Source organism: Fundulus heteroclitus, chromosome 8 (assembly GCF_011125445.2).
Source record: "Fundulus heteroclitus isolate FHET01 chromosome 8, MU-UCD_Fhet_4.1, whole genome shotgun sequence".
Lineage (NCBI taxonomy): Eukaryota > Metazoa > Chordata > Actinopteri > Cyprinodontiformes > Fundulidae > Fundulus > Fundulus heteroclitus.
The window spans coordinates 21,512,811-21,527,619 of NC_046368.1; the positions used below are offsets into that span (position 1 = coordinate 21,512,811).

Below are 14,809 nucleotides of genomic sequence, written 5' to 3' on the forward strand. Positions count from 1 at the left end.
CAAACTCTGAGATATTCCACTTTAATTTCAGGTTGTGATACAAAAAGACCAAAAGTACAAAGGGGGTTGACTAGTTTTGCAAGGCAGTGTATTTAGACAGAAAATATCCAGTACAGCCTTATTGGTTTGGTACACTCGTGTGTGAATAAAGCCTTGAATTATACTTGCAAAATATGTACATGCAGAGCACAGAGAGGTGCGCTGAGCAAAGTTTTATACCACAACTTTATGCCACACCAAAACAAAAGAGACAATTTCCAGCCATCAGTAAACTCTGCTATTTGGGAACATTAAGGTTTATCAAGAAAAAGCGTGGGACAGGCCATAAGTTTCAACAGCAATGCGGTATGTAGCCCGCGCTGCACTTTACCACATTACTCACCCAAAGGCTGGTTCACACGGCAGGATTTTAAAAAAGTCGGCCGATGTTCATAGTCTGAGAGACTAAAAAAATAAAAGAAAGCTAAAAAAATCCTGGATAACACAAACACGTTTCACTTAAGATCATTCAGATGTCAGACGTGAGTTCAGGGTAAATAAACATGAACGATGGGGAGAATAATGGCGATAGTTTTTGGACTGATAACATAGAAAAAACAAAAAGAAAATGCATTGGTTAAAGAGACGAAACAACACGCCTTGGAGTTGGGGGGGTTCTTAAGCTTGCTGCACTATGAAATCGAGGCGAGTTGAGTTTTTTCTCTCTCAGGGAATCCCTCACCGTGCTGTCTGATTGGCTGCTTGCCACATTCAGTGGACCCGATCACTCTTAACTCGCCACACATGGCGCAGGATAATCTCTTAAGATCCTCAGCTACTTTTGGAAGGGGGAGATCGGGGCGAACATCGCGCTAAAAATCCTGCCGTGTGAACCAGCCTTAAAACAACGTCAAGCAGAAAGTAAACATCACGGGTACTGGAGAACAATCAGCTTCCAAATGGCTACCTGTCGCATCCAATCAGCCCAAACATCTTAAAATAAAAGTTAGAGGAAGCTCCATGATATGGGATGGTTCTCCACAACAGCTACCACGCTGCAATCAGGAACAACTGGGACGCACGGTTGTGCAAATATCAAAACAAGTCATTTAAAAAAAAAAAATTCCTCAAGTCTGGTCTCAGTCTTAATTAGAAATGTCTAAACATTAACGCTGAATTTTTTAAAGTGGTTATATTGTGTTATAATTTATCTATCCACGCAATGGCTACCGCTGCTTATACTGCTTTTTTCACTGAAAAAAAATCCAACAAAGTCTTCAGTCAGTCCTACACTTTCCACTTTTTTTAGGTTTCACAATATAATAAAATCAAAATTAATTCAAAAAATTGACAAATATTATTAGTTTACTGCTACTGAAATAAAAAAGAAAATAAAAAGGTAATGTTTTTTTTTTTTTTTAATTGAAGCATACCGAAAACATACCAACGATTTCTGTGTACCATTTCAATCCTAGCACTGATTAGAGATCATAGATAGCTTTATTTGGATATTGTTACTGTTTCACCGTGCTGTGTCTACGGTGAAGCACCCTCGGTGGACCCAGTTCGTTTTACCCAGTCAGGCGACTCCCACTTACTTTTTACCTTGAATGTAGGACGCATAAAACAGACAAGTATGCTTTTAGTTATATTTTATCTAAGTAAAGACAGAGAAATAGTTACAGTCACACCAGCGCTGATGGGCCCCTGATCGGCAGGAGGCCTCGAGTGCTCATCACGCAAACATTATAAAGGGATCTCGGGATACACCCATACAAGGGCGGTACACATCCAAACTGTGACATCAGCAGGGAAGCTGCGTCACCTCCAGGGTGGTATCTGATAGATATGTGCCAATCTTTTGGGTCAGTGCCATCTAAGTGTGCCATGCAGTTCTGGGATAAACAGCTCGTTCCACTTGACCTTGTTGATATCCTAACAGACCCCCTGATGATGTGTCATTATGGCACATCACCAAAGATGATCAACCAGTGGAACGACAGCTCTCAGTCTGTCCCTCTCCCAGAACAGTCGGTCATTCCGTCCAGTCCAAGCAATCCAAGCACGTCAGCTTCCGGCTTCCAGAGTCCATCCATCTGTGATCTCCATGGCAGTCGATAGTGCGGTTCAGTCTCTGAGGTCACACAATCTCTGCTGGTGTGACTGAAAAGCACTTTGTAAAAACAGTCCAGTTGTCCGTTAGCCCCCCCTGTTGGTGTGCCCCAAAGGCACATCACAACGAAAACAGTTCCAAGAAAAGGGCCGGACAAACCACAATGGAAACATCTTAGCATCAATCAGCATGAATACTTCATAATTCAGCCTTTTTTACTCAAGCCCACAGTCCAAGCATTTTATCTACAATTTAGGGTTCAACTATTCAAGCTAGGCCTGTTTTAGGTTCCTATGCGCACATTATTTTAAGTTTACTTTAGACTATATAAGCTAAAGGTGTACCTTAATCAAGGCCAAATTCGTCTACTCTACCCCCACCCCAAGAAACCTCCTACTCGGTCCTCCACTCTCCATTCCTATGGACAACGATCCATCATCTTCACACCTCACAAATCCAGGAGTACCAGTAGGGGGCATCATAGGGCAGGCTGAGTCTTCATCACAAAAAACCATCTCTAAGAAATGGCAAAAAAGTGATGGAGCCCCAGTCAAGGGCACTCCCACTCTGGGCCAATCTGAGCGAGAAGACACCCTGTATTGAATCTAAAAATTAGCCTTACCGAATAATATATGGATCTGTGATAGCCATCAGATCCTGGTTCTCTATATAACAAAGCAAAAAGATTGCAAGAACTGCAGGTCTTGGTGTGTGTGTCTGTAACAGAGAGTTTCCATTCTTAGTCATAAAGCCATAGTGATCAACATAATGCAACATCACAGTATAAACATCATAACACATAAAATCAAACATGGTGATGGAAGTCAGTGGAGAAGAGAAAGGAAAAAATCAGGTTTGTGATATAAAAAGAGTCTGAACGTCAATAACGCAAAGTTAATGAAGCCTTCAGGCCATTCAGGCACAAGGCAGAAAATAATCTAATCGCGCTTAGGGTCTCTTCAGGCAACTCCTCCCGTTGAAGAATAAGGAATCAGAGTTCTCTGGCTTCTTCATCCCCAGTCCTCTTCTTGGTTCCTCCGCATGGACAAAAACGATTTAGTTGGATGGTAATGAGTGTCCTGTCCTTTTTCAGGCAAGAAGCATTTTATCCCCAGGAAAATGCTCTGTTGAGATGGTTGGCAGACACCAAGCCTTGTTTACTGTTGGATAACAGAAACAAGGTGTAATTAGTGTTCTTATCAAGACTCCCAATCCTTCTTTCATTTACCTTCTTCAAACACTTTCACATCCAGATATTTCCGTTCACAATTATTGTGCTCTTAGCTTAACCTCCTTTACTGTAATCATTAGATCTTGCATTACCCTTATATAAAAGGAGAAATCCGAAAGTTCAACGTTATCTGCAGCAGCATTACTCTATAATGCTTTTCCATGTGTGTCTCACCTTACAATTGTCCAACAGTTGAACAATCTCTGCAATAGAAATTTATCATCATATGTTTCACTGCGACTGGTTTATCTCAATTTATTTAGCACACAAGGAATTGTATCAAAACCTTTCAGAAACTTCTTACTGAACCAGCTCCAAAATACTTCACATTTTTCTAAAAGGTCCAACAGAAAAACCCTTAAGTTTGTAAAAGAAAGCTCCACTATATATATTTGCAGAATAATGTTGTGATATTAATAAGAAGCAGCCCTATGTACTTCTTGTCTTATTTTGAAAAGCTCTGCTAAGAGAAAGGAAGTGTGTGCATGCCCCTCGCCCACACGGAGTTGTGATTGGTTGCTATTCAGGAAGTGGGTGTAGCCCAGGGCGGAGACAGGAAGTAGTTCTGTGAATCACTTTCAGCTTGACGTGCATCAACCCAAAAGACTTGTAGTTGAATGCGCCCTTCACCTGACTCGAAGAGCAATTCTAACCCCATTAATTCTTGATTTTTTTAATCACTTCTGCTTGTTTTAACACACAGCTTTTGTAAGCGACCCTGGTTTTATCTTATGTCCCCCTGTTTGAATCTTGTTTGAAACAAACCTTTAAACTGTAGTATGCTGTGAGCAGTAACTCATTGTTGCTTATTAAACACATCGCCCCCTGACCATGTAAGTAGCTCCATACTGCTCTAGGTCTTTAAACCTTTTTCAGTCATTCAACATTAGTTTAATTGATAATACATCCAAGCATAATTATATCCCCAAGTAAATCAACCCTTTAACAAGTATCTAGTTCTTGTTCTCATGTGTTTAGTTTATCCTTGAAAAACTTTAAGCAGACATTACTCCGAGTGATTTTCTTACATTCTCATACATTTATTATTATTACCTTTGTGATCTTATATCACCCAGTGATCTATAAATCCTTATTTTATGTTTGCACCGTCTTGTCCCAGCAGATTAAAAATTCCCATTTTAGAATTTGCTTTTTTGTTTCATCAATCACTGTCTGTTGTGATTATTGAAGAAATTGTGCAGTTCCTTTAAACCCTCTTAAATATTGACCACCCGTTGGTAAATGATCAGCTTTAAGTTTTGCCCTTCTTCTAATTCTTTGTTTAGCCTTAGTATCTGCACCTTAAATTGACGAATAGTGGAATTCTTTGTATAAACACTTCTCTGTGTCCGTATTTGTTTTGGCCTCTATAATTTTGTTCTTTGCATTTTAAGTGTGAACCTGGTCAGGATAGAGAAAGTCATCTCCGATGCTCCTTTTGGCAACCCCAGCAAACCCAAAAACAAAAATGTTCACTGTCAGTGTTAGGTTATAGGTAATCCCTGTGGGAACACGACGTCGTCTCCTTTGTTCCAAGCGCCTGGGTCATCGAAACACTCCACCACCTGCGACAAATTTCTGACATTTTCAAACCACAGCAGCAATTCCTGGGTGTCCCACACCCCCTGTCTGTGAAATGTCCCCTTGTCGTAAGCCCAGGCTTTCAGTTTCTCTCCTGTTAAGTGTCCCCCTTTAGAGCCCATTTACCCCAAAGAGTCCAAGAGTGTGTTCTAGGTGCGTTTCCTGAACGCCAACCTCTCCATGTCATGTTCGTGAAACCTTGTAGTTGAATTCCATCACCTGTGAAGCAAAGCAGTCATGCATAGTTCTTTTCAAGATTTTCTTTATCACAGCAGTAGTGTCACTGTCTGATGCCATTGCAGCTCTGATGTTCCTCAGAGCCAACCTTCATGCATTGATATCATGTTGGAGCTGTTATCCTCATCTTGTGTCCAGGAGTGCTTCTGCTGTCCTGACCAGATACCAAACGTCCAACTAATCTAAATGACCTCATTACTTTTCTGCATGTACAATAGGACGATCGTTAGATTATCCTGGTCTAAAAGACCACTAGGTTAATAGATGGCTAAACTATGTTTATGTGTTCTTTTCTTCTGGATGTTTTAACATTTAGTTAAAGAACAACTATTGTGCTATTTTGTGTTTAAACAGATAGTTTTTAAGTCTCCTCACACCTTTTAGGTAACTGCGTACAATTCCAAACTATTTACACTGGTGCTTTAATCCTAATTTACCCAAGTTATTTATTAGAATAAGGCATTATTCTAAACCTGCAGTTATTCTGCTTATATTGAAAAATTAGCTTGCTCACTCGTTCGTTCAGTCGGTTATGCTATTAACTGTTGCTGTAATGCCTACTTTAACTTTTTCGCCCACTAGTTTTTTCGTGATCCTAATTACCCATTGATGTAATAGCATACATTGTTCTTATCCACTTTCCTTTTACGTTTAGACGGCCCCTCTATGTAATTCCCTTACTGTAATCCCCAATATAAGTTGTCAAACCTTTTAGGTTTAGCATAATTACTTAAGCTGCTCTATGCTCTCATCCCGTAACTTAATATTTTGGTGCAAAATGGATGTCTTTTAGTGGTTCCCCCTATTTCTTCTCATGCATGATGTATTTTATGAAGCTTATTGTATCTTAAAGGTGCCTCTTTGAATCTACTTCAAAACCCCTTGTGGGGTTAATAAAATTCCAAAACATATCTATGTGTGTTTAAATGATTTAAATAAAAACTTTGTTAGAAAAGTAAAAGAAAATCCCTCTTATTAGCGGCCCAAAATCTCTACCAGCTTTGTTTCCAGACCAGTACCACTTGTCCGAATGCGTTTGACCCTCTTATCGCTCGCTAATAACAGCTCTGACTTAAAACAATTAACATCCTAGGGGTTTAATAATAATCTTGATTGCTTTTAATCTGAAAGTTTTCTTCTAAGCGCATCCGCCAATGTGTATGTTTCTAATGTGTGTTTCGTGTTTTAATTATGTGCAGGAAAATCTGATGTGAAATGCAGAAGGGGTGTCTGCCAACTCATCTTTGTTTCGTGTTGCGGTCCATTGAAGGTTATCCGATGCCTCTGTCTTTGTCCCCGCAATTAGTTGTCCATTTTCAGTCCTCATGTCTCAGTTCAGCACCAGAACATCGTTCCGGGACGAGCATTGTCCATGAATCTTCTTTCTCCCATCGTTGTGTCTGAAACCACAAGAATTCTGCCAGCATTTTGCCAATATGGATTTCGTCCAAAATCAAATTGTCTAATACAAGAATTGTCCATCTTCATCCGTAGTGTAGTGTAAATAAGTTGAAAAGAAAAAAAATCAAAACAAAAATTACAAGAAAACTGTCTCAAAACAAAATCAACCACATCGTTCCCTCTGAAACAAAATTATTCTTGAAGTTTTTCACCTTTACCCCAGATCTTGATCCCTTAAAAATTTATCCAAGCAAAATATTTTACAGACAGTTCAACCTCTTTGTATAAGTTCATTAATAAAAAACATTTCTCTTAACTTTGTAGCATCACATTCCCCATTAAACCTCTATGCAGCTTCTGCAAAAATTACTGATTTTTTGTCCAAAATTTGATTAAAAACTGGATTTAGGCAGGAGTCAAGTACATCACCTTTTTCTCCTTGTCCCAAGGATCAGCCCCCATGGCACTGCGGCACTGTTTCTGTATTCTCTCGCATCTGAGAATGTCTAAAATGAGACTAAATCTCTATGTTAGCACATCCCTATCATATTGACCAGGTTTCTTTGCAAAGAAAAAGAAGCAGAAAGATAGAGCTGTTAATAGCAGAAAGCAACAAACAATTTTAAGACACCACCTTTCCTGCCGGAAGGTCTCCTCAGTCAAAACTAAGTATAATTTAGTGTCCAAATCTGATTATAACTCCTTACCGCACTGTCTCCTCAGAGCCCCCCGTTGGCAGAAAGGTGGCGTCTCCTTTATTCTGAAAGCAATAACTCAGAGAAAAACAAGAGTGTTAATAGCATGTAGTTAAAACCCTGGTCCCCTTAGTGTCACTTTAACGTGATGTTGTTCTGCTGATCCTGGGAAATTAGATCTATTCCTCACCTTTCCTTTGAACTCTGTTCAGAACCCCTCCAACAGAAAGAAAACAAAAAAACAAAAGAAATTAACAAACAAAAACAAACAAAATTGTCTTCCAAGGAGCACAATTATGTCTATTCCAATATGACATAGGTTTTTGACTGTATTACAAACTTTTTGATATCCTTCTGGTCCTTTGACCATGTGTATTTGCTATTAGTAATACTTTTATTCATATATAACTTTTCAATCTACATTGGTCAAGGGTGAAACTTTAAAGCAACCATTTTCTCTTTCAGGCTTTCGAGCTTCTAGTGATTTTCTATACATGATAAGAGTTTTCCCCGTAATTCAGCACATTGAGAAGGCTACCCAAAAACAAAGAGATTAGAAGTATAATCTAACTCTTCACAAGCTGGCTTTATTTTATTTTTTCCCTCTGACATAGTTTTCGTGCCCCCAGGCCAGAACACACAGACCCAGCCTTGCCATAACATTCAGATGTTTACATCATGGTCAGATTTGTTTATCATATCTATTGTCCTGTTTCAGATTAAACTGACCCTCTGAGGCTTGCCTCAGCTCAGCATAACTAATAACATCAGATTCTTTTGTAACTGATGACATGCTTAATGTGGCCTTGTGATACTTCTCAAAATTTCTCATTAGCTGCATTCAAATCCCCAGTAAAAAGAAATAAAATAAATTAATACAGAACCCTTAGAAAAGCAACCATATTTAGTCCCATACAGTCTGTTTAAAGCAGTTTGTCTCATCTATTTAAATCAAAAATCATGTATATCTTAGTGCTCTTAAATTCTTCTTTTTAGGCAGCTGTAAAATCCTTTTCTCCCAAACATTCTCCCATATGCTCCCCATATGCTGTTTGCCATTTTATTAATGTTCTAAAATTACAATATAAAAGCTTTTTCTCTGTTATTATTTCAGCTGTCATGAATTCATTGACAAACACAAGCCAAGCACAATCTAATAGCATAACTGAATACAGCCCTACCGCCTCTGATTGCTGTACTGCATATTTAAGCTCCAAACAACAAAAACTTTTATCCCCAGTCCCAAGTATTTCTTACAGCCCTGGGATATTTTCTGTTTAAGACACGTTAGCATATCTCAGTGTAACCATTTAATTTGCCCAGATATTTAATGTTAAAAAAAAACAAACTTTGTTATTTAAATCTCTCTTACTTTTACCTTTTTGTTAACCTAGTCCATGCTCAAAATGTCATTTGAATTACGGAGCTGCAGTTCTCCCAAAACAAATGATCATCTTGAAACCATGAACAATAATTTTTAACCGAATTAATTAATTCACACAGAAGAACGTTTAGTTACAAACGACACATACATACGTACAGTTACATACAGTTACATACATACAGATACATAGAAACTGACGACATTCAGACAAACAAACACACGCAGGCCTTTACTTCTGACAGGGAGGAAGGGCTGGTCAGAGCTTAACGACGGTTAGGGCAGCTTCTTTCAAAATGCCCTGGGTAACCACACGTCCAGCACAAGGGCACATCATAACCTTTGGTTGGTCCCTTTCTATGATTTCTGTACTGCTGTGTATCTCTGCTGGGAATTTGTCCCCATGGAGGACTCTGATACATCTGAAATGGTACTTCTGGAGGGAGGGATCCCACAAACTGGTCTGAACCAAACACAGGTGTCGGGGCCATAACCATCTGAGCTTTTGCAACATTCTTCTTCCTCCTCCTCCTTTTACTTTGATTGTCTCTCAGCTGTTGTAGCTGTTCAGCTACGAGTTGTTGTTTTAAGTTCTGTATATCACTGCTAAGTTGCTTCATGTTTTTATCATCTATATCCAGCTGATGAACCAAAGCTGCCATCCATTGATCTAAAGGCATATCATAACTCGCAACCATTCTATACATGTTCTGCTTAACATCCTGTACCTGGCCCTTTAACATTGCTTGTTTAAAGAGTTGCTGCAGCGTGACTGATAACGGGCAAAAGCCTGTGTGATTTTCCCAAACTTTCAACATTCTGTTCACATATGCTGAAGCCGACTCCCCTGCACAACGTGTAGTGTCGTTTAAAAGGGCAGAATCCGTACTTACCGGATAAAACGCCCTCAGTGTGCTCCAAAGTTGCTGTGCCACCGGGGCCAGAGGGGCAGCTGTTCCTAGTACGTCCGTTCCAGCAGAGACTTCAACCTCATGTACCTCTTGTGGTTCCAGGTATGCTGATAAGCCAGTCCTCACATCACCAATAGCCAATACATACCCTGCTTAAAGTCTCCACGAATGCTTTGATCCAAAGGTGCGCCCCTTTTCTGGGATCGGGGAACATGTGCCTCAGATGAACGTTGTCAGCACATGAAAGAGGGCTGTAAACAGCTGCATTCACCTGTCCTGTTGCACTGTGAGTCTGAAACAATGGCAGTTGCACACTTTGTTTTGTTGCAGGTAAAGGAAGATCAGTTTCGCTAGAATGCAGGTTACATCTGGGTCTTACGTCACAGCTTATCTGTCCCCCACATAACACCATACCAGGCACCTGCACCGAAGGGTCTGATGAAGTCACCACACTCCTGGCCTTGGATAACAGTTCTCCCTTATCACCATGCAGATTGTTTTGCATAGTTGTGTACTTACCTTCTTGTTTGAAAGAAGATGATTCCCTTACCCCTTGCAGATTTTCACTCTCTTGTTGTTTGTCGAGGCCTCAGAAGCACATGCTGAAATACAGTTCAGTTAGTTTTATCAAGCCTGCTATTTTGATTTCCTCTTTTTGGTATTTTTCTCGAGCAAACTCACCTGCATCACCCGTTTCTACTTGTGCTAGGGCTAATCTATTTTTTAACATCTGCAAATAGTAAGTGCACATTTCGGCCTCTGGTGGTGACCCTTCTGTATCACCAAAAACCCCGTCTCTCCTCATTTTTTCACACCACTCCTCAAATTGTTTTAAATGGTTTTCAGCATCTTTGTGTGGGAAGTTTGCCATTATGCTCCTTTTTCCTGTCTCCAGCAGTGTTCCTAAAGAACCCCCCTGGAGCTCATTTTCTGCCTGATTCTCAGCCATTCCAGCATTCACACGTCTTGGCCAACCTGCTGGGACAGCGTCCTGTCCCCGGTCCAATGAGAGCTTATTTTTTATCTCTCAGACACCAAAACTTATTATGTTCCTATATGCCTTATAATTGTGTTTTTGCACGGCAGTTTCAATGAGCCAGTGTACTCAGGAAGAGCCGGTCATATGTCACCTGAACAGGTGCACCCATACCCTTCACTTCCACGGCTCAATGTAGTAACGTGTCTCACACACACACACACACACACACATACACTCACACTCTCTGGCCAATCTTTAGTTAACTCAGTACGTACCTCCGGTCCTGCTGGTTGTGTGTGCGTCCACTGGCTTTTTTCTCTTTCTATATTCGTCTGTAATCGGGGTTTTAACAAAACGTCAAACCACCGCATTCATACTATTGTGTATTAGCCAGGTCGTACGCGCTCGTTTTTCGAAAAAGGCTGCTTTTATATTACCGCAAAAACGACTTTTAGGTTCGTCCTCGCGGAAAATAAGGGAGCTCTAAACCCACAATTTCTAGGCTACACGATGTTTTAGAAGCCACGCGTGTTCTCAGTCTCATACGCGCTCGTTTTTCGAAAAAGGCTGCTTTTATATTACCGCAAAGACGAAGATTTTTATGTTCGTCCTCGCGGAAAATAAGGGAGCTCTAAACCCACATTTTCTAGGCTACACGATGTTTAAGAAGCCACGCGTACAGGCGTGTCTGTCAGAATGGCCGCTTTTATGCTACGCACAGAGGAACACGTATTTTCCTCTGTGCCTAACAAGGGGACCTTTTAAACCCTAAATTCTCAAGGTGCACAGTATTTTCGGAACCCTGGCCAAGGATTCCCGGACTCTCACCTCTGTGACCGCACGCAAATCCCAAATTCTTATCGATTATCGACACGTTTGCAAACAATTATCCTCAACTTTTCTCTGCCTTTAGGAGTACAAAAAGTCGGCCCTCCAGGAAGAAAAAGACACTAGGAGATGAATGAAATCTCCTTACCTTTTTTTTGCGGCCGCGGGCTGTGTGTGTTTTTCTTCCGGAATGACGTCCTGGCCGGAAAACGGAAGGTGGTATGCCGCCTTTTGGGTCCGGGCGGAAACACCATTTTGTTACTGTTTCACCGTGCCGTGACTACGGTGAAGCACCCTCGGTGGACCCAGTTCGTTTTACCCAGTCAGGCGACTCCCACTTACTTTTTACCTTGAATGTAGGACGCATAAAACAGACAAGTATGCTTTTAGTTATATTTTATCTAAGTAAAGACAGAGAAATAGTTACAGTCACACCAGCGCTGATGGGCCCCTGATCGGCAGGAGGCCTCGAGTGCTCATCACGCAAACATTATAAAGGGATCTCGGGATACACCCATACAAGGGCGGTACACATCCAAACTGTGACATCAGCAGGGAAGCTGCGTCACCTCCAGGGTGGTATCTGATAGATATGTGCCAATCTTTTGGGTCAGTGCCATCTAAGTGTGCCATGCAGTTCTGGGATAAACAGCTCGTTCCACTTGACCTTGTTGATATCCTAACAATATTTATTCCCATTTTTCTTTGTAAAGCTTTGTCCTCCTGATACTGAGTAGAGCTCATTCCGATTTCTCTTTAAAAAAAAAACGATAATTATCAACAGTATGAAAATATAATTTCAGCTGTTCTGCCAAAAGCAGTAGTTAATTCCTTTTTTCGTAGCAGACTCCCGCCCTGTGAGATAGGATTTTGTTTAACAGGGCTTTACTAATTTAAAACCTGAAGTGATTTAGTGACATTTGAGTTGACATTTCAAAATATCCTTAGCGTGTTATTGTCGCAATTAACACAAATAGCAGAGGTTGTATTGCTTGTGAAAGAACAATCCTTTCATTCTTGAAGATACAAAATGGGACACAAAACTCTCCATCCAAGCTGAAAATCTTCTGATTCTGGTCAACTTGCGAGAACAAATCCACCGTATCCGAGTTTAGTTATGCTAATTTAGTTAATTTAGTTATGCTAAGCTAAGCTACCTGGTTGGTGGTTGAATTGGTATCATAATGACATTTAATGATAATTTCTGTTCTGACCACCTGCTGTAGATCAGATTAAAACCATCTTCCAAAGTGCAAATGACTGTAATAGAAAAGAAACATCATCTCAAAATGTAGACCATTTTGAATTCTATATCTGATGTAAAAAACTAATATGAAAAATATTGACCATTGTTGCTGTGTTGTGTGCAGATATCTGCCTGAAGGAAGTTCCCTCCATAACAGACAGCTTCTACAACATCCAGCTGCTGAAAGAGTTTTCTAATGAGTATCTGAACCAGTGCTTCTATCTGAACCCGGAGGATCTCCTCTACTCTCCACCTGTACTCAAGGTAAACCTGGCAAGTTTCTTTGGAGCCATTGCCGTTGTTCCTGGCTGAGGCCTTCTCAGACTGTTCCCCACCTCTAATCCCTTTGGAGATGGACGCCACCACCCCCGTAATCACATAGGAAAAAGATGGATAGAGTAAATTTCAATTGCGTAATGTAAAAATGATCTTATGATTGCAAATTGTAGCAATGATGAGAGAAATGTCTCGTTTTCAGATACAGTGGCTTGCAAAAGTATTCCTACCCCTTCAACTTTACCACATTGTCACATTAAAATCACAAACATAAATATATTTTACTGGAATTTTATGTGAAATTGCATATCGCAGTGATATACAATTTTATTTTTTATTTTTTAACAGATAAACTGAAGAGATTGTGCAAAAGTATTCCGTCCCCCTGGGTCAATACTTTGTGGAACCACCGAGTCATTTTAGGGAACGTCTCTACCAGATTCGCCCATCTGACTGACATTTTTGCCCATTTTTCTTTGCAAAACGGCTCCGGCTCAGTCAGATTAGAAGGAGAGCGTTTGTGTACAGCACCTTTCAGATTTTGCCACAGATTCTCTCTTGGGTTTGGGTCTGGACTTTGACTGGGCCATTCTAACAGATGAATATGTTTTGTTTTAAACCATTCCATTGTAGCCCTGACTTTATGTTTAGGGTTGTTGTCCTGCTGGGAGGTCAACCTTTGTCCTAATCTCAAGTCTTTTGCAGACTCCAACAGGTTTTCTTCCAAGATTGCCCTTGATTTGGCTCCGTCCAGCTTCCCATCCTCTCTGACAATTTTCCCTGCTGAAAAGAAGCACCCTCACAGCACGATGCTGCCACCACCATGTCTGACAGTGGGGATGGTGTGTTCAGAGTGATGTGCAGTGTTAGTTCTCCACCACACACAGCTCTTTGCATTTTGGCCAAAAAGTTAAATTTTGATCTCGTCTGATCAAACCATGTTCCCAACATGGCTTCTGGTAAACTGTAAACGGAACATCTTAGGGTTTTCTTTTAACAATGGTTTTCTTCTTGTCACTCTTCCATGAAGTACACATTTCTGCACGACTAATAGTTGTCCTGTGGACAGATTCCCCCACCCGAGCTGTAGATCTCTGCAGGTCATCCAGAGTCACCATGGGCCTCTTGGCTGCATCTCTGATCAGTGCTCTCCTTGTTTGCTCCCCAATATTCTCCTAACCAACCTCTGAGGCCGTCACAGAGCAGCTGGATTTGTACTGAGACTAGATTACTTACAGGTGGACTATTTAGTCATAAGCAATCATCAGGCAACTTCTTAAGGCGAAATGTGCTATACGAATAAATTTGTCTTGCCTTGCCTTCAGAGAAAAGGGGGCTGAAAACCTTTGCACAACGCACTGTTCAGTTTTGTGTTTGTAAAAGATGTTTCAAATCATGTATAATTTTCTTTCTACTTCACAATTGTATACCACTTTGTGTTGGTTCTTTCACATAAGATTCCAATAAAATGTATTTCTGTTTGTGGTTGTAATGGGACAAAATGTGGAAAAGTGTAAGAGGTGTGAATACTTTTGTCTATGAGACACTTTGCTCTCTCCATATAAGCAGAGACCATCACCAGAGGACATTTTGCAAGTTTTTGCTGTTTTTTTTTTTTTTTTTTTTTGCTCATAACCACATTTCACCTGCTTTTGCTCCACCGATCTGATATCAATGAGACTCTTCAGCAATGAGGACACATTCAGTGTCCCATTGTCTCATTTAAAGAACGTGGGATTCTCAGCCATGTGTAGCTCTTAACATTGACCTGGTTCTTTCTTTTTTTTTTTTTGTCTTGTAGTATAATGTTATGGTCTTTATTGCTGAGCTTTTCTGGTGGTTTGAGAATGTGAAGCCAGACTTTGTGCATCCCAGAGACCTTCAGGAAATCAAAGATGGTAAAATCAATTCTTCACATTACAGATTTTCTTAGGCTTGCATGACTACCATA

At 40.4% G+C, this 14,809-nt stretch overlaps 1 protein-coding gene across 3 annotated transcripts in view; it reads left to right on the top strand.

Annotated features, from left to right (window-relative positions):
• camsap1a (calmodulin regulated spectrin-associated protein 1a) overlaps positions 1-14,809 on the top strand; it is a 43,368-nt gene that overhangs the window by 14,972 nt on the left and 13,587 nt on the right. For all 3 annotated transcript variants that reach the window (XM_021319234.2, XM_012867993.3, XM_012867994.3), the window contains 2 exons: positions 12,707-12,846; positions 14,660-14,756. In XM_021319234.2, the coding sequence (XP_021174909.2) occupies positions 12,707-12,846; positions 14,660-14,756 (237 nt within the window). The remainder of the gene's footprint in view (positions 1-12,706; positions 12,847-14,659; positions 14,757-14,809) is intronic.